The sequence below is a fragment of the Mobula hypostoma genome, chromosome 14 (assembly GCF_963921235.1).
Source record: "Mobula hypostoma chromosome 14, sMobHyp1.1, whole genome shotgun sequence".
NCBI classification, from domain to species: Eukaryota; Metazoa; Chordata; class Chondrichthyes; order Myliobatiformes; family Myliobatidae; genus Mobula; species Mobula hypostoma.
The window spans coordinates 80319673-80339385 of NC_086110.1; the positions used below are offsets into that span (position 1 = coordinate 80319673).

Consider the following 19713-nt stretch of genomic DNA (forward strand, 5'->3'; position numbering starts at 1 on the left):
TAACTTTGGCCTATCTTGTCATGTGCCTCCAGGTACTCCATAATCTCATCCCTAATAATCGATTCCAACAACTTCCCAACCACTGATGTCAGGCTAACAGGTCTATAGTTTCCTTTCTGCTGCCTCCCACCCTTCTTAAATAGCGGAATAACATTTGCAATTTTCCAGTCATCCGGTACAATGCCAGAATCTATCGATTCTTGAAAGATCATCGTTAATGCCTCCGCAATCTCTCCAGCTACTTCCTTCAGAACCCGAGGGTGCATTCCATCAGGTCCAGGAGATTTATCCACCCTCAGACCATTAAGCTTCCTGAGCACCTTCTCAGTCATAATTTTCACTGCACATTCTTCACTTCCCTGACACTCCTGATTGTCTGGTATACCGCAGACGTCTTCCACTGTGAAGACTGATGCAAAATATGCATTTAGTTCCTCTGCCACCTCCGGTCTCTCATTACAATATCTCCAGCGTCATTTTCTATTGGTCCTATATCTACCCTCAACTCTCTTTTACTCTTTATATACTTAAAAAAAAGCTCTTAGTATCTTCTTTGATATTCGTTGCCAGCTTCCTTTCATAACTCATCTTTCCCTTCCTAATGACCTTCTTAGTTTCCTTCCGAAAGTTTTTAAAAGCTTCGAAATCCTCTGAATTTCTACCTGCTTTGGATTCCTTGTATGCCTTCTCTTTTGCTTTTACTTTGGCTCTGACTTCACTTGTCAGTCCATTCGAAAATTTATTTTTATTTGGAATATATCTGCCTTGCACTTCCCTCATCTTTCGCAGAAACTCCAGCCATTGGTGCTCTGCTGTCCTTCCTGCTAGTGTCTCTTTCCAGTCAACCTGGCCAGTTCCCCTCTCATGCCATTGTAATTTCCTTTATTCCACTGAAATACCGACACATTGGAATTTAGTTTCTCCTTCTTAAGTTTCAAAGTGAACTCGATCATATTGTGATCACTGTTCCCCAAGGGTTCCTTAACCTTAAGCTCTCTTATCACCTCTGGATCATTGCACAATACCTAATCCAGCACAGCTGATCCCCTAGTGGGCTCAACAACAAGCAGTTCTGAAAAGCTATCCCTCAGACATTCTATAAATTCTTTCTTGAGGTCCAGTACTGGCCTGGTTTTCCCAATCCACTTTTATGTTAAAATCCCCAACGATTATCATGACATTGCCCTTTTGACACGCCTTTTCTATCTCCTGCTGTAATTTGTAATCCACATCCTGGTTGCTGTTTGTATACAACTGCCATTAGGGTCCCTTTACCCATGTCATTTTTTAACTCAACCCATAGAAACTTTAGACCTTCCGATCCTATGTCATCCCTTTCTAATAATTTAATATTATTTCTTGTACACACCACCCCCTCTGCCTACGATCCTATCTTTCTGATACACCTTGGACATTCAACTCCCATGGCAGCCACCCTTTAACCAAGTTTCAGAGATAGCCACAACATCATACTTGCCAATCTATAGCTGAGTTTCAAGTTTGTCCATTTTATTTCTTATGCTGAGTGCATGAATAATGTTCCTTCTTGTTTCAGTCTCTTGACATCTTTCCCCTCCCTCCTCACTGTTTTCTGGAAGGTAACAGCTTTTTTCCCCTCAAGTTTGGCTCCATTACCTGTCGATGACCTGATCCTTCAGCAACACAGGAGAAAGATCGATGCCGTCCAGCTGCCGGTCTGTGGGTGGTGGGAGCCCAGCAAGGGCCAAGCTGGTGGTGAACAGGTCCATTACTGTGCCCAGCTGGTAACTCACCTGTAACCACAGATCATGGCATCAGTAAGTGTGTCTGTGTGCGCATTACTGCATATGTGTGTGAGTACGTGTTCACCAACTACACGTGTCAGTACATACTCCAAACTACGTGATTTGTGTGTGTGTGTGTGTATAAAACTGTGAACTTATGTATTTATGTATGTATATGTGTGAATGTTGCATGCTGACTGGTCACTTCTGAATAACAGAGTCGTACAGCCCATCTCACCTCTGCTGATCATGGCACCCACCAATCCAGTTCCATATCTCTCTATCCAGGTCCTTATCCAAATATCTTTTCAGATGTTGTGATTACACCTGCCTCAGGCAGCTCATTCCATACACTCACATCCAGGGTGTGAAGAAATCTCTCCTTAGCACCCCTTTAAATCTTTTGCCTCTCTCCTTAAAAATGTGTCTCTCATTTATAGGTCCCTTTCCCTGGGAAACAAGACTGAGTGAATTCACCCTATCTGTGCCCTCACAACTTTATAAAAGATTGCCTCTCAGTCTCCCAGGCTCTAAGGATGAAGTCCCAGCCTTTTCAAACTCTCTCTGTAAGTCAGTCGCGCAAGCCCTGACAATACCTTTGTAAATCTTTTCAGTTGAATAACAAAGTGACCCAAACTCACACATTACACCAAAGTGTGACCTCACCAATATCTTGTACACCCAAACAACATAATAATAACAGGGTTGTTGTGTTGGGAGATTTTAACTTCCCAAATATCGAATGGCATGTCCCTAGAGTGAGGGGTTTAGATGGGGTGGAGTTTGTTAGGTGTGTTCAAGAAGGTTTATCTACACGCTATGTAGATAAGCCTAAAGAGGAGAAGCTGTACTTGATCTGGTATTGGGAAATGAACCTGGTCAGGTTCAGATCTCTCAGTGGGAGAGCATTTTGGAGATAGTGATCACAATTCTAGCTCCTTTCCCATAGCACTGGAGAGGGACAGGAACAGACAAGTTAGGAAAGTGTTTATTAGAGTAAGGGGAAATATGAGGCTATTAAGCAGGAACTTGGAAGCATAAATTGGGAACAGGTGTTCTCAGGTAAATGTATGGAAGAAATGTGGCAAATGTTCAGGGGATATTTGCATGGAGTTCTACATAGGTATGTTCCAAAGAGACAGGGAAAGGATGGTAGGGTACAGGATCAGTGGTGTACAAAGGCTGTTGTAAATCTAGTCAAGAAGAAAAGAAGAGCTTACGAAAAGTTCAAAAAATCTAGGTAATGACAGAGATCTAGATTATAAGGCCAGCAGGAGGGAGCTTAAGAAAGAAATTAGGAGAGCCAGAAGGGGCCATGAGATGGTCTTGGCAGACAGGATTAAGGAAAACTCCAAGGCATTCTGCAAGGATGTGAAGAGCAAGAGGATAAGATAAGAGAGAATAGGACCAATCAAGTGTGACAGTGGAAAAATGTGTATGGAATCGGAGGAGATAGCAGAGGTACTTAATGAATACTTTGCTTCAGTATTCACTGTGGAAAAGGATCTTGGCAATTGTAGAGCAGACTGAAAAGCTTGAGCATGTAGATATTAAGAAAGAGGATGTGCTGGAGCTTTCGGAAAGCATCAAGTTGGATAAGTCACTGGGACTGGATGAGATGTACCTCAGTCTGCTGTGGGAGGCAAGGGAGGAGATTGCTGAGCCTCTGGCGATGATCTTTGCAACATCAAAGGGGACAGGAGAGGTTCCAGAGGATTGGAGGGTTGCGGATATTTTCCCCTTATTCAAGAAAGGGAGTAGAGATAGCCCAGGAAATTATAGAGCAGTGAGTCTTACTTCAGTGGTTGGTAAGTTAATGGAGAAAATCCTGAGAGACAGGATTTACGAACATTTGGAGAGGCATAATAGGATTAGGAATAGTCAGCATGGCTTGGTCAAAGGCAGGTCATGTCTTACAAGCCAGATTGAATTTTTTGAGGATGTGACTAAACACATTGATGAAGATGGAGCAGTGGACGTAGAGTATATAGATTTCAGCAAAGTATTTGACAAGGTACCCCATGCAAGCCTTATTGAGAAAGTAAGGAGGCATGGGATCCAAGGGGATATTGCTTTGTGGATCCAGAACTGGCTTACCCACAGAAGGCAAGGAGTGATTGTAGATGGGTCATATTCTGCATGGAGGCCAGTGACTAGTGGTGTGCCTCAGGGATCTGTTCTGGGACCCTTACTCTTCGTGATTTTTATAAATGACCTGGATGAGGAAGTGGAGGGATGGGTTAGTAAATTTGCTGATGACACAAAGGTTGGGGGTGTCGTGGATAGTGTGGAGGGCTGTCAGAGGTTACAGCGGGACATTGATAGGACGCAAAACTGGGCAGAGAATCGGCAGATGGAGTTCAACCCAGATAAGTGTGAGGTGGTTCATTTTAGTAAGTCAAACTGGTGGCAGAATATCGTATTAATGGTAAGACTCTTGGCAGTGTGGAGGATCAGAGGGATCTTGGGGTCTGAGTCCACAGGACACTCAAAGCTGCTGCACAGGTTGACTCCGTGGTTAAGAAGGCATATGGTGCATTGGTCTTCATCAATCGTGGATTTCAGTTTAGAGAGGTAACGTTGCAGCTATATAGGACCCTGGTCAGACCACACTTGGAGTATTGTGCTTAGTTCTTGTCGTCTCAGTACAGTAACAATGTGGAAACTATAGAAAGGGTGCGGAGGAGATTTACAAGGATGTTGCCTGGATTGGAGAGCATGCCTTATGAGAATAGGTTGAGTGAACTCAGCCTTTTCTCCTTGGAGCGACAGAGGATGAGAGGTGACCTGATAGAGGTGTATAAGATCATGAGAGGCATTGATCGTGTGGATAGTCAGAGGCTTTTTCCCAGTGCAGAAATGGCTAACGTGAGAGGGCACAGATTTAGCGTGCTTGGAAGTAGGAACAGAGGAGATGTCAGGGGTAAGCTTTTAACGCAGAGAGTGGTGAGTGTGTGGAATGGGCTGCCGGTGACTGTAGTGGAGATGGATACTATTAGATCTTTTAAGAGTTTCCTGGACAGGTACATGGAGCTTAGGAAAATAGAGGGCTATTGGTAACCCGAGGTAATTTCTGAGGTAAGGACATATTCGGCACTGTTTTATCAGCCGAAGGTACTGTACTGTGCTGTAGGTTTTCCATGTTTCTATGTCCTAATTCCAATATTCAACATGTGGCTGATGAAGACCAGTGTGCAAAATGCCTTTTTCACCACCGTCTCCCTGTCACAATGCTTTTTCACAGTCTCCCTGTCATGCTGCTTTTTCACCGTCTCCCTGACACGCTGGTTTTTCACCGTCCCCCTGTCGCGCTGCTTATCCACCGTCTCCCTGTCACGCTGTGTTTTCACCACCGTCTCCCTGTCACGCTGCTTTTTCACCGTCTCCCTGTCACGCTGCTGTTTCACCGTCTCCCTGTCACGCTGCTTTTCCACCGTCTCCCTGTCACGCTGTGTTTTCACCACCGTCTCCCTGTCACGCTGCTTTTTCACCACCGTCTCCCTGTCACGCTGCTTTTTCACCGTCTCCCTGTCACGCTGCTTTTTCACCGTCTCCCTGTCACGCTGCTCTTTCACCGTCTCCCTGTCACGCTGCTTTTTCACCGTCTCCCTGTCACGCTGCTTTTTCACCGTCTCCCTGTCACGCTGCTTTTTCACCGTCTCCCTGTCACGCTGCTCTTTCACCACCGTCTCCCTGTCACGCTGCTTTTTCACCGTCTCCCTGTCACGCTGCTTTTTCACCGTCTCCCTGTCACGCTGCTCTTTCACCGTCTCCCTGTCACGCTGCTTTTCCACCGTCTCCCTGTCACGCTGCTTTTTCACCACCGTCTCCCTGTCACGCTGCTTTTCCACCGTCTCCCTGTCACGCTGCTTTTTCACCGTCTCCCTGTCACGCTGCTTTTTCACCGTCTCCCTGTCACGCTGCTTTTTCACCGTCTCCCTGTCACGCTGCTTTTTCACCACCGTCACCCTGTCACGCTTGTGTTTCACCGTCTCCCTGTCACGCTGCTTTTCACACCGTCTCCCTGTCACGCTGCTTTTTCACCGTCTCCCTGTCACGCTGCTTTTCCACCGTCTCCCTGTCACGCTGCTTTTCCACCGTCTCCCTGTCACGCTGCTTTTTCACCGTCTCCCTGTCACGCTGCTGTTTCACCGTCTCCCTGTCACGCTGCTCTTTCACCGTCTCCCTGTCACGCTGCTTTTCCACCGTCTCCCTGTCACGCTGCTTTTTCACCACCGTCTCCCTGTCACGCTGCTTTTCCACCGTCTCCCTGTCACGCTGCTTTTTCACCGTCTCCCTGTCACGCTGCTTTTTCACCGTCTCCCTGTCACGCTGCTTTTTCACCGTCTCCCTGTCACGCTGCTTTTTCACCACCGTCACCCTGTCATGCTTGTGTTTCACCGTCTCCCTGTCACGCTGCTTTTTCACCGTCTCCCTGTCACGCTGCTTTTTCACCGTCTCCCTGTCACGCTGCTTTTTCACCGTCTCCCTGTCACGCTGCTTTTTCACCACCGTCTCCCTGTCACGCTGCTGTTTCACCGTCTCCCTGTCACGCTGCTGTTTCACCGTCTCCCTGTCACGCTGCATTTCCACCGTCTCCCTGTCACGCTGCATTTCCACCGTCTCTCCCTGTCACGCTGCTTTTTCACCGTCTCCCTGTCACGCTGCTTTTCCACCGTCTCCCTGTCACGCTGCTTTTCCACCGTCTCCCTGTCACGCTGCTTTTCCACCGTCTCCCTGTCACGCTGCTTTTTCACCGTCTCCCTGTCACGCTGCTTTTTCACCACCGTCTCCCTGTCACGCTGCTCTTTCACCGTCTCCCTGTCACGCTGCTCTTTCACCGTCTCCCTGTCACGCTGCTTTTCCACCACCGTCACCCTGTCACGCTTGTGTTTCACCGTCTCCCTGTCACGCTGCTTTTTCACCGTCTCCCTGTCACGCTGCTGTTTCACCGTCTCCCTGTCACGCTGCTCTTTCACCGTCTCCCTGTCACGCTGCTTTTTCACCACCGTCTCCCTGTCACGCTGCTTTTTCACCACCGTCTCCCTGTCACGCTGCTTTTTCACCGTCTCCCTGTCACGCTGCTTTTTCACCGTCTCCCTGTCACGCTGCTGTTTCCCCGTCTCCCTGTCACGCTGCTTTTCCACCGTCTCCCTGTCACGCTGCTCTTTCACCGTCTCCGTGTCACGCTGCTTTTTCACCGTCTCCCTGTCACGCTGCTTTTTCACCACCGTCACCCTGTCACGCTTGTGTTTCACCGTCTCCCTGTCACGCTGCTTTTTCACCGTCACCCTGTCACGCTGCTTTTTCACAGTCTCTCTGTAACGCTGCATTTCCACCGTCTCCCTGTCACGCTGCATTTCCACCGTCTCCCTGTCACGCTGCTTTTTCACCGTCACCCTGTCACGCTGCTTTTTCACCGTCTCCCTGTCACGCTGCTTTTCCACCGTCACCCTGTCATGCTGTGTTTTCACCGTCTCCCTGTCATGCTGCTTTTTCACCGTCTCCCTGCCACGCTGCTTTTTCACCGTCTATCTGTCACGCTGCTCTTTCCCCGTCTATCTGTCACGCTGCTCTTTCCACCGTCTCCCTGTCACGCTGCTTTTCCACCGTCTCCCTGTCACGCTGCTTTTTCACCGTCTCCCTGTCACGCTGCTGTTTCACCGTCTCCCTGTCACGCTGCTCTTTCACCGTCTCCCTGTCACGCTGCTTTTCCACCGTCTCCCTGTCACGCTGCTTTTTCACCACCGTCTCCCTGTCACGCTGCTTTTCCACCGTCTCCCTGTCACGCTGCTGTTTCACCGTCTCCCTGTCACGCTGCTTTTTCACCGTCTCCCTGTCACGCTGCTTTTTCACCGTCTCCCTGTCACGCTGCTTTTTCACCACCGTCACCCTGTCACGCTTGTGTTTCACCGTCTCCCTGTCACGCTGCTTTTTCACCGTCTCCCTGTCACGCTGCTTTTTCACAGTCTCTCTGTAACGCTGCATTTCCACCGTCTCCCTGTCACGCTGCATTTTCACCGTCTCTCCCTGTCACGCTGCTTTTTCACCGTCTCTCTGTCACGCTGCATTTCCACCGTCTCCCTGTCACGCTGTATTTCCACCGTCTCCCTGTCACGCTGCTTTTTCACCGTCTCCCTGTCACGCTGCATTTCCACCGTCTCCCTGTCACGCTGCTTTTTCACCGTCTCCCTGTCACGCTGCTTTTTCACCACCGTCACCCTGTCACGCTTGTGTTTCACCGTCTCCCTGTCACGCTGCTTTTTCACCGTCTCCCTGTCACGCTGCATTTCCACCGTCTCCGTCACGCTGCATTTCCACCGTCTCTCCCTGTCACGCTGCTTTTTCACCGTCTCCCTGTCACGCTGCATTTCCACCGTCTCCCTGTCACGCTGCTTTTCCACCGTCTCCCTGTCACGCTGCTTTTCCACCGTCTCCCTGTCACGCTGCTTTTCCACCGTCTCCCTGTCACGCTGCTTTTTCACCGTCTCCCTGTCACGCTGCTTTTTCACCACCGTCTCCCTGTCACGCTGCTTTTTCACCGTCTCCCTGTCACGCTGCTCTTTCACCGTCTCCCTGTCACGCTGCTCTTTCACCGTCTCCCTGTCACGCTGCTTTTCCACCACCGTCACCCTGTCACGCTGCTGTTTCACCGTCTCCCTGTCACGCTGCTGTTTCACCGTCTCCCTGTCATGCTGCTTTTTAGCGTCTCCCTGTCACGCTGCTTTTTCACCACCGTCTCCCTGTCACGCTTGTGTTTCACCGTCTCCCTGTCACGCTGCTTTTTCACCGTCTCCCTGTCACGCTGCTTTTTCACCGTCTCTCTGTCACGCTGCATTTCCACCGTCTCCCTGTCACGCTGCATTTACACCGTCTCTCCCTGTCACGCTGCTTTTTCACAGTCTCTCTGTCACGCTGCATTTCCACCGTCTCCCTGTCACGCTGTATTTCCACCGTCTCTCCCTGTCACGCTGCTTTTTCAGTCTCCCTGTAACGCTGCATTTCCACCGTCTCCCTGTCACGCTGCTGTTTCACCGTCTCCCTGTCATGCTGCTTTTTACCGTCTCCCTGTCACGCTTGTGTTTCACCGTCTCCCTGTCACGCTGCTTTTTCACCGTCTCCCTGTCACGCTGCATTTCCACCGTCTCCGTCACGCTGCATTTCCACCGTCTCTCCCTGTCACGCTGCTTTTTCACCGTCTCCCTGTCACGCTGCATTTCCACCGTCTCCCTGTCACGCTGCTTTTTCACCGTCTCCCTGTCACGCTGCTTTTCCACCGTCTCCCTGTCACGCTGCTTTTCCACCGTCTCCCTGTCACGCTGCTTTTTCACCGTCTCCCTGTCACGCTGCTTTTTCACCACCGTCTCCCTGTCACGCTGCTCTTTCACCGTCTCCCTGTCACGCTGCTTTTTCACCGTCTCCCTGTCACGCTGCTCTTTCACCGTCTCCCTGTCACGCTGCTTTTCCACCACCGTCTCCCTGTCACGCTGCTGTTTCACCGTCTCCCTGTCACGCTGCTTTTTCACCGTCTCCCTGTCACGCTGCTGTTTCACCGTCTCCCTGTCACGCTGCTTTTTCACCGTCTCCCTGTCACGCTGCTTTTTCACCACCGTCTCCCTGTCACGCTGCTTTTTCACCACCGTCTCCCTGTCACGCTGCTTTTTCACCGTCTCCCTGTCACGCTGCTTTTTCACCGTCTCCCTGTCACGCTGCTGTTTCACCGTCTCCCTGTCACGCTGCTTTTCCACCGTCTCCCTGTCACGCTGCTCTTTCACCGTCTCCCTGTCACGCTGCTTTTTCACCGTCTCCCTGTCACGCTGCTTTTTCACCACCGTCTCCCTGTCACGCTTGTGTTTCACCGTCTCCCTGTCACGCTGCTTTTTCACCGTCACCCTGTCACGCTGCTTTTTCACAGTCTCTCTGTCACGATGCATTTCCACCGTCTCCGTCACGCTGTATTTCCACCGTCTCTCCCTGTCACGCTGCTTTTTCACAGTCTCTCTGTAACGCTGCATTTCCACCGTCTCCCTGTCACGCTGCCTTTCCACCGTCTCCCTTTCACGCTGACTTTTCACCGTCTCCCTGTCACGCTGCTTTTTCACCGTCTCCCTGTCACGCTGCTTTTTCACCACCATCACCCTGTCACGCTTGTGTTTCACCGTCTTCCAGTCACGCTGCTTTTTCGCCGTCACCCTGTCACGATGCATTTCCACCGTCTCCGTCACGCTGCATTTCCACCGTCTCTCCCTGTCACACTGCTTTTTCACCGTCTCTCTGTAACGCTGCATTTCCACCGTCTCCCTGTCACGCTGCTTTACCACCGTCTCCCTGTCACGCTGCTTTTCCACCGTCTCCCTGTCACGCTGCTTTTTCACCGTCTCCCTGTCACGCTGCTTTTTCACCGTCTCCCTGTCACGCTGCTTTTTCACCGTCTCCCTGTCACGCTGCTTTTTCACCACCGTCACCCTGTCACGCTTGTGTTTCACCGTCTCCCTGTCACGCTGCTTTTTCACCGTCACCCTGTCACGCTGCTTTTTCACCGTCTCCCTGTCACGCTGCATTTCCACCGTCTCCCTGTCACGCTGCATTTACACCGTCTCTCCCTGTCACGCTGCTTTTTCACCGTCTCTCTGTCACGCTGCATTTCCACCGTCTCCCTGTCACGCTGCTTTTCCACCGTCTCCCTGTTACGCTGCTTTTCCACCGTCTCCCTGTCACGCTGCTTTTTCACCGTCTCCCTGTCACGCTGCTTTTTCACCACCGTCTCCCTGTCACGCTGCTCTTTCACCGTCTCCCTGTCACGCTGCTTTTTCACCACCGTCACCCTGTCACGCTTGTGTTTCACCGTCTCCCTGTCACGCTGCTTTTTCACCGTCTCCCTGTCACGCTGCTTTTTCACCGTCTCCCTGTCACGCTGCATTTTCACCGTCTCCCTGTCACGCTGCTTTTCCACCGTCTCCCTGTCACGCTGCTTTTTCACCGTCTCCCTGTCACGCTGCTGTTTCACCGTCTCCCTGTCACGCTGGTTTTTCACCGTCTCCCTGCCACGCTGCTTTTTCACCATCTCTCTGTCACGCTGCTGTTTCCCCGTCTCTCGGTCACGCTGCTTTTCCACCGTCTCCCTGTCACGCTGCTTTTTCACCGTCTCCCTGTCACGCTGCTTTTTCACCGTCTCCCTGTCACGCTGATTTTTCACCACCGTCTCCCTGTCACGCTGCTTTTTCACCACCGTCTCCCTGTCACGCTTGTGTTTCACCGTCTCCCTGTCACGCTGCTTTTTCACCGTCACCCTGTCACGCTGCTTTTTCACAGTCTCTCTGTAACGCTGCATTTCCACCGTCTCCCTGTCACGCTGCATTTCCACCGTCTCTCCGTCACGCTGCTTTTTCACAGTCTCTCTGTCACGCTGCATTTCCACCATCTCCGTCACGCTGTATTTCCACCGTCTCTCCCTGTCACGCTGCTTTTTCACAGACTCTCTGTCACGCTGCATTTCCACCGTCTCCCTGTCACGCTGCATTTACACCGTCTCTCCCTGTCACGCTGCTTTTTCACAGTCTCTCTGTCACGCTGCATTTCCACCGTCTCCGTCACGCTGTATTTCCACCGTCTCTCCCTGTCACGCTGCTTTTTCACCGTCTCTCTGTAACGCTGCATTTCCACCGTCTCCCTGTCACGCTGCTTTTTCACCGTCTCCCTGTCACGCTGCTTTTTCACCACCGTCACCCTGTCACGCTTGTGTTTCACCGTCTCCCTGTCACGCTGCTTTTTCACCGTCACCCTGTCACGCTGCATTTCCACCGTCTCCGTCACGCTGCATTTCCACCGTCTCTCCCTGTCACGCTGCTTTTTCACCGTCTCCCTGTCACGCTGCTTTTTCACCGTCTCCCTGTCACGCTGCTTTTCCACCGTCTCCCTGTCACGCTGCTTTTCCACCGTCACCCTGTCACGCTGTGTTTTCACCGTCTCCCTGTCACGCTGCTTTTTCACCGTCTCCCTGTCACGCTGTATTTTCACCACCGTCTCCCTGTCACGCTGCTGTTTCACCGTCTCCCTGTCACGCTGCTTTTTCACCGTCACCCTGTCACGCTGCATTTCCACCGTCTCCCTGTCACGCTGCATTTCCACCGTCTCTCCCTGTCACGCTGCTTTTTCACCGTCTCCCTGTCACGCTGCTTTTCCACCGTCTCCCTGTCACGCTGCTTTACCACCGTCTCCCTGTCACGCTGCTTTTCCACCGTCTCCCTGTCACGCTGCTCTTTCACCGTCTCCCTGTCACGCTGCTTTTTCACCGTCTCCCTGTCACGCTGCTTTTTCACCGTCTCCCTGTCACGCTGCTTTTTCACCACCGTCACCCTGTCACGCTTGTGTTTCACCGTCTCCCTGTCACGCTGCTTTTTCACCGTCTCCCTGTCACGCTGCTTTTTCACAGTCTCTCTGTAACGCTGCATTTCCACCGTCTCCCTGTCACGCTGCATTTACACCGTCTCTCCCTGTCACGCTGCTTTTTCACAGTCTCTCTGTCACGCTGCATTTCCACCGTCTCCCTGTCACGCTGCTTTTCCACCGTCTCCCTGTCACGCTGCTTTTCCACCGTCTCCCTGTCACGCTGCTTTTTCACCGTCTCCCTGTCACGCTGCTTTTTCACCACCGTCTCCCTGTCACGCTGCTCTTTCACCGTCTCCCTGTCACGCTGCTTTTTCACCACCGTCACCCTGTCACGCTTGTGTTTCACCGTCTCCCTGTCACGCTGCTTTTTCACCGTCACCCTGTCACGCTGCTTTTTCACAGTCTCTCTGTCACGCTGCATTTCCACCGTCTCCCTGTCACGCTGCTTTTCCACCGTCTCCCTGTCACGCTGCTTTTTCACCGTCTCCCTGTCACGCTGCTGTTTCACCGTCTCCCTGTCACGCTGCTTTTTCACCGTCTCCCTGTCACGCTGCTTTTTCACCGTCTCTCTGTCACGCTGCTGTTTCCCCGTCTCTCGGTCACGCTGCTTTTCCACCGTCTCCCTGTCACGCTGCTTTTTCACCGTCTCCCTGTCACGCTGCTTTTTCACCGTCTCCCTGTCACGCTGCTTTTTCACCACCGTCTCCCTGTCACGCTGCTTTTTCACCACCGTCACCCTGTCACGCTTGTGTTTCACCGTCTCCCTGTCACGCTGCTTTTTCACCGTCACCCTGTCACGCTGCTTTTTCACAGTCTCTCTGTAACGCTGCATTTCCACCGTCTCCCTGTCACGCTGCATTTCCACCGTCTCCCTGTCACGCTGCTTTTTCACAGTCTCTCTGTCACGCTGCATTTCCACCCTCTCCGTCACGCTGTATTTCCACCGTCTCTCCCTGTCACGCTGCTTTTTCACAGACTCTCTGTAACGCTGCATTTCCACCGTCTCCCTGTCACGCTGCATTTACACCGTCTCTCCCTGTCACGCTGCTTTTTCACAGTCTCTCTGTCACGCTGCATTTCCACCGTCTCCCTGTCACGCTGTATTTCCACCGTCTCTCCCTGTCACGCTGCTTTTTCAGTCTCTCTGTAACGCTGCATTTCCACCGTCTCCCTGTCACGATGCTTTTTCACAGTCTCCCTGTCACGCTGCTTTTTCACCACCGTCACCCTGTCACGCTTGTGTTTCACCGTCTCCCTGTCACGCTGCTTTTTCACCGTCACCCTGTCACGCTGCATTTCCACCGTCTCCGTCACGCTGCATTTCCACCGTCTCTCCCTGTCACGCTGCTTTTTCACCGTCTCCCTGTCACGCTGCATTTCCACCGTCTCCCTGTCACGCTGCTTTTCCACCGTCTCCCTGTCACGCTGCTTTTCCACCGTCTCCCTGTCACGCTGCTTTTTCACCGTCTCCCTGTCACGCTGCTTTTTCACCACCGTCTCCCTGTCACGCTGCTCTTTCACCGTCTCCCTGTCACGCTGCTTTTTCACCACCGTCACCCTGTCACGCTTGTGTTTCACCGTCTCCCTGTCACGCTGCTGTTTCCCCGTCTCTCGGTCACGCTGCTTTTCCACCGTCTCCCTGTCACGCTGCTTTTTCACCGTCTCCCTGTCACGCTGCTTTTTACCGTCTCCCTGTCACGCTGCGTTTTCACCACAGTCTCCCTGTCACGCTGCTCTTTCACCGCCTCTCTGTCACGCTGCTTTTTCACCGTCTCCCTGTCACGCTGCTTTTTCACCGTCTCCCTGTCACGCTGCTCTTTCACCGTCTCCCTGTCACGCTGCTTTTTCACCGTCTCCCTGTCACGCTGCTTTTCCACCGTCTCCCTGTCACGCTGCTTTTCCACCGTCTCCCTGTCACGCTGCTTTTTCACCGTCTCCCTGTCACGCTGCTTTTTCACCGTCTCCCTGTCACGCTGCTCTTTCCCCGTCTCCCTGTCACGCTGCTTTTCCACCGTCTCCCTGTCACGCTGCTTTTTCACCACCGTCTCCCTGTCACGCTGCTTTTCCACCGTCTCCCTGTCACGCTGCTCTTTCACCGTCTCCCTGTCACGCTGCTTTTTCACCGTCTCCCTGTCACGCTGCTTTTTCACCGTCTCCCTGTCACGCTGCTTTTTCACCACCGTCACCCTGTCACGCTTGTGTTTCACCGTCTCCCTGTCACGCTGCTTTTTCACCGTCACCCTGTCACGCTGCTTTTTCACAGTCTCTCTGTAACGCTGCATTTCCACCGTCTCCCTGTCACGCTGCATTTACACCGTCTCTCCCTGTCACGCTGCTTTTTCACAGTCTCTCTGTCACGCTGCATTTCCACTGTCTCCGTCACGCTGTATTTCCACCGTCTCTCCCTGTCACGCTGCTTTTTCAGTCTCCCTGTAACGCTGCATTTCCACCGTCTCCCTGTCACGATGCTTTTTCACAGTCTCCCTGTCACGCTGCTTTTTCACCACCGTCACCCTGTCACGCTTGTGTTTCACCGTCTCCCTGTCACGCTGCTTTTTCACCGTTACCCTGTCACGCTGCATTTCCACCGTCTCCGTCACGCTGCATTTCCACCGTCTCTCCCTGTCACGCTGCTTTTTCACCGTCTCCCTGTCACGCTGCATTTCCACCGTCTCCCTGTCACGCTGCTTTTCCACCGTCTCCCAGTCACGCTGCTTTTCCACCGTCTCCCTGTCACGCTGCTTTTCCACCGTCTCCCTGTCACGCTGCTTTTTCACCGTCTCCCTGTCACGCTGCTTTTTCACCACCGTCTCCCTGTCACGCTGCTTTTCACCGTCTCCCTGTCACGCTGCTCTTTCACCGTCTCCCTGTCACGCTGCTCTTTCACCGTCTCCCTGTCACGCTGCTTTTCCACCACCGTCACCCTGTCACGCTTGTGTTTCACCGTCTCCCTGTCACGCTGCTTTTTCACCGTCTCCCTGTCACGCTGCTGTTTCACCGTCTCCCTGTCACGCTGCTCTTTCACCGTCTCCCTGTCACGCTGCTTTTTCACCACCGTCTCCCTGTCACGCTGCTTTTTCACCACCGTCTCCCTGTCACGCTGGTTTTTCACCGTCTCCCTGCCACGCTGCTTTTTCACCATCTCTCTGTCACGCTGCTGTTTCCCCGTCTCTCGGTCACGCTGCTTTTCCACCGTCTCCCTGTCACGCTGCTCTTTCACCGTCTCCGTGTCACGCTGCTTTTTCACCGTCTCCCTGTCACGCTGTGTTTTCACCACCGTCTCCCTGTCACGCTGCTGTTTCACCGTCTCCCTGTCACGCTGCTTTTTCACCGTCACCCTGTCACGCTGCTTTTTCACAGTCTCTCTGTCACGCTGCATTTCCACCGTCTCCGTCACGCTGTATTTCCACCGTCTCTCCCTGTCACGCTGCTTTTCCACCGTCTCCCTGTCACGCTGCTTTTCCACCGTCTCCCTGTCACGCTGCTTTTCCACCGTCTCCCTGTCACGCTGCTTTTCCACCGTCTCCCTGTCACGCTGCTTTTTCACCGTCTCCCTGTCACGCTGCTTTTTCACCACCGTCACCCTGTCACGCTTGTGTTTCACCGTCTCCCTGTCACGCTGCTTTTTCACCGTCACCCTGTCACGCTGCATTTCCACCGTCTCCCTGTCACGCTGCATTTCCACCGTCTCTCCCTGTCACGCTGCTTTTTCACCGTCTCCCTGTCACGCTGCTTTTCCACCGTCTCCCTGTCACGCTGCTTTTTCACCACCGTCTCCCTGTCACGCTGCTTTTCCACCGTCTCCCTGTCACGCTGCTCTCTCACTGTCTCCGTGTCACGCTGCTTTTTCACCGTCTCCCTGTCACGCTGCTTTTTCACCGTCTCCCTGTCACGCTGCTTTTTCACCACCGTCACCCTGTCACGCTTGTGTTTCACCGTCTCCCTGTCACGCTGCTTTTTCACCGTCACCCTGTCACGCTGCTTTTTCACAGTCTCTCTGTAACGCTGCATTTCCACCGTCTCCCTGTCACGCTGTATTTCCACCGTCTCTCCCTGTCACGCTGCTTTTCCACCGTCTCCCTGTCACGCTGCATTTTCACCGTCTCCCTGTCACGCTGCTTTTCCACCGTCTCCCTGTCACGCTGCTTTTCCACCGTCTCCCTGTCACGCTGCTTTTTCACCGTCTCCCTGTCACGCTGCGTTTTCACCACAGTCTCCCTGTCACGCTGCTCTTTCACCGTCTCCCTGTCACGCTGCTTTTTCACCGTCTCCCTGTCACGCTTGTGTTTCACCGTCTCCCTGTCACGCTGCTTTTTCACCGTCTCCCTGTCACGCTGCTTTTTCACAGTCTCTCTGTCACGCTGCATTTCCACCGTCTCCCTGTCACGCTGCTTTTCCACCGTCTCCCTGTCACGCTGCTTTTTCACCGTCTCCCTGTCACGCTGCTGTTTCACCGTCTCCCTGTCACGCTGGTTTTTCACCGTCTCCCTGTCACGCTGCTTTTTCACCATCTCTCTGTCACGCTGCTGTTTCCCCGTCTCTCGGTCACGCTGCTTTTCCACCGTCTCCCTGTCACGCTGCTCTTTCACCGTCTCCCTGTCACGCTGCTTTTTCACCGTCTCCCTGTCACGCTGCTTTTTCACCACCGTCTCCCTGTCACGCTGCTTTTTCACCACCGTCTCCCTGTCACGCTTGTGTTTCACCGTCTCCCTGTCACGCTGCTTTTTCACCGTCACCCTGTCACGCTGCTTTTTCACAGTCTCTCTGTAACGCTGCATTTCCACCGTCTCCCTGTCACGCTGCATTTCCACCGTCTCCCTGTCACGCTGCTTTTTCACCGTCTCCCTGTCACGCTGCTTTTCCACCGTCTCCCTGTCACGCTGCTTTTCCACCGTCTCTCCCTGTCACGCTGCTTTTTCACAGTCTCTCTGTAACGCTGCATTTCCACCGTCTCCCTGTCACGCTGCATTTACACCGTCTCTCCCTGTCACGCTGCTTTTTCACAGTCTCTCTGTCACGCTGCATTTCCACCGTCTCCGTCACGCTGTATTTCCACCGTCTCTCCCTGTCACGCTGCTTTTTCAGTCTCTCTGTAACGCTGCATTTCCACCGTCTCCCTGTCACGATGCTTTTTCACAGTCTCCCTGTCACGCTGCTTTTTCAGCACCGTCACCCTGTCACGCTTGTGTTTCACCGTCTCCCTGTCACGCTGCTTTTTCGCCGTCACCCTGTCACGCTGCATTTCCACCGTCTCCGTCACGCTGCATTTCCACCGTCTCTCCCTGTCACACTGCTTTTTCACCGTCTCCCTGTCACGCTGCATTTCCACCGTCTCCCTGTCACGCTGCTTTTCCACCGTCTCCCTGTCACGCTGCTTTTCCACCGTCTCCCTGTCACGCTGCTTTTTCACCGTCTCCCTGTCACGCTGCTTTTTCACCACCGTCTCCCTGTCACGCTGCTCTTTCACCGTCTCCCTGTCACGCTGCTTTTTCACCACCGTCACCCTGTCACGCTTGTGTTTCACCGTCTCCCTGTCACGCTGCTTTTCCACCGTCTCCCTGTCACGCTGCTCTCTCACTGTCTCCGTGTCACGCTGCTTTTTCACCGTCTCCCTGTCACGCTGCTTTTTCACCGTCTCCCTGTCACGCTGCTTTTTCACCACCGTCACCCTGTCATGCTTGTGTTTCACCGTCTCCCTGTCACGCTGCTTTTTCACCGTCACCCTGTCACGCTGCTTTTTCACAGTCTCTCTGTAACGCTGCATTTCCACCGTCTCCCTGTCACGCTGCATTTACACCGTCTCTCCCTGTCACGCTGCTTTTTCACAGTCTCTCTGTCACGCTGCATTTCCACCGTCTCCGTCACGCTGTATTTCCACCGTCTCTCCCTGTCACGCTGCTTTTTCAGTCTCTCTGTAACGCTGCATTTCCACCGTCTCCCTGTCACGATGCTTTTTCACAGTCTCCCTGTCACGCTGCTTTTTCACCACCGTCACCCTGTCACGCTTGTGTTTCACCGTCTCCCTGTCACGCTGCTTTTTCACCGTCACCCTGTCACGCTGCATTTCCACCGTCTCCGTCACGCTGCATTTCCACCGTCTCTCCCTGTCACGCTGCATTTTCACCGTCTCCCTGTCACGCTGCATTTCCACCGTCTCCCTGTCACGCTGCTTTTCCACCGTCTCCCTGTTACGCTGCTTTTCCACCGTCTCCCTGTAACGCTGCTTTTTCACCGCCTCCTTGTCACGCTGCTTTTTCACCACCGTCTCCCTGTCACGCTGCTCTTTCACCGTCTCCCTGTCACGCTGCTTTTTCACCACCGTCACCCTGTCACGCTTGTGTTTCACCGTCTCCCTGTCACGCTGCTTTTTCACCGTCACCCTGTCACGCTGCTTTTTCACAGTCTCTCTGTAACGCTGCATTTCCACCGTCTCCCTGTCACGCTGCTTTTCCACCGTCTCCCTGTCACGCTGCTTTTTCACCGTCTCCCTGTCACGCTGCTGTTTCACCGTCTCCCTGTCACGCTGGTTTTTCACCGTCTCCCTGCCACGCTGCTTTTTCACCATCTCTCTGTCACGCTGCTGTTTCCCCGTCTCTCGGTCACACTGCTTTTCCACCGTCTCCCTGTCACGCTGCTTTTTCACCATCTCCCTGTCACGCTGCTTTTTCACCGTCTCCCTGTCACGCTGATTTTTCACCACCGTCTCCCTGTCACGCTGCTTTTTCACCACCGTCAACCTGTCACGCTTGTGTTTCACTGTCTCCCTGTCACGCTGCTTTTTCACCGTCACCCTGTCACGCTGCTTTTTCACAGTCTCTCTGTAACGCTGCATTTCCACCGTCTCCCTGTCACGCTGCATTTCCACCGTCTCTCCGTCACGCTGCTTTTTCACAGTCTCTCTGTCACGCTGCATTTCCACCATCTCCGTCACGCTGTATTTCCACCGTCTCTCCCTGTCACGCTGCTTTTTCACAGACTCTCTGTAACGCTGCATTTCCACCGTCTCCCTGTCACGCTGCATTTACACCGTCTCTCCCTGTCACGCTGCTTTTTCACAGTCTCTCTGTCACGCTGCATTTCCACCGTCTCCGTCACGCTGTATTTCCACCGTCTCTCCCTGTCACGCTGCTTTTTCAGTCTCTCTGTAACGCTGCATTTCCACCGTCTCCCTGTCACGATGCTTTTTCACAGTCTCCCTGTCACGCTGCTTTTTCACCACCGTCACCCTGTCACGCTTGTGTTTCACCGTCTCCCTGTCACGCTGCTTTTTCACCGTCACCCTGTCACGCTGCATTTCCACCGTCTCCGTCACGCTGCATTTCCACCGTCTCTCCCTGTCACGCTGCTTTTTCACCGTCTCCCTGTCACGCTGCATTTCCACCGTCTCCCTGTCACGCTGCTTTTCCACCGTCTCCCTGTTACGCTGCTTTTCCACCGTCTCCCTGTCACGCTGCTTTTTCACCGTCTCCCTGTCACGCTGCTTTTTCACCACCGTCTCCCTGTCACGCTGCTCTTTCACCGTCTCCCTGTCACGCTGCTTTTTCACCACCGTCACCCTGTC

The 19713-nt window shown here is 53.1% G+C and overlaps 1 protein-coding gene across 1 annotated transcript in view; it reads right to left on the bottom strand.

The window, feature by feature from the left end:
* The window catches only part of galns (galactosamine (N-acetyl)-6-sulfatase), a 74376-nt gene that overhangs the window by 18417 nt on the left and 36246 nt on the right, over window positions 1-19713 (bottom strand). The window contains exon 10 of the mRNA XM_063067315.1: window positions 1636-1772. Within this exon, the coding sequence (XP_062923385.1) occupies window positions 1636-1772 (137 nt within the window). The remainder of the gene's footprint in view (window positions 1-1635; window positions 1773-19713) is intronic.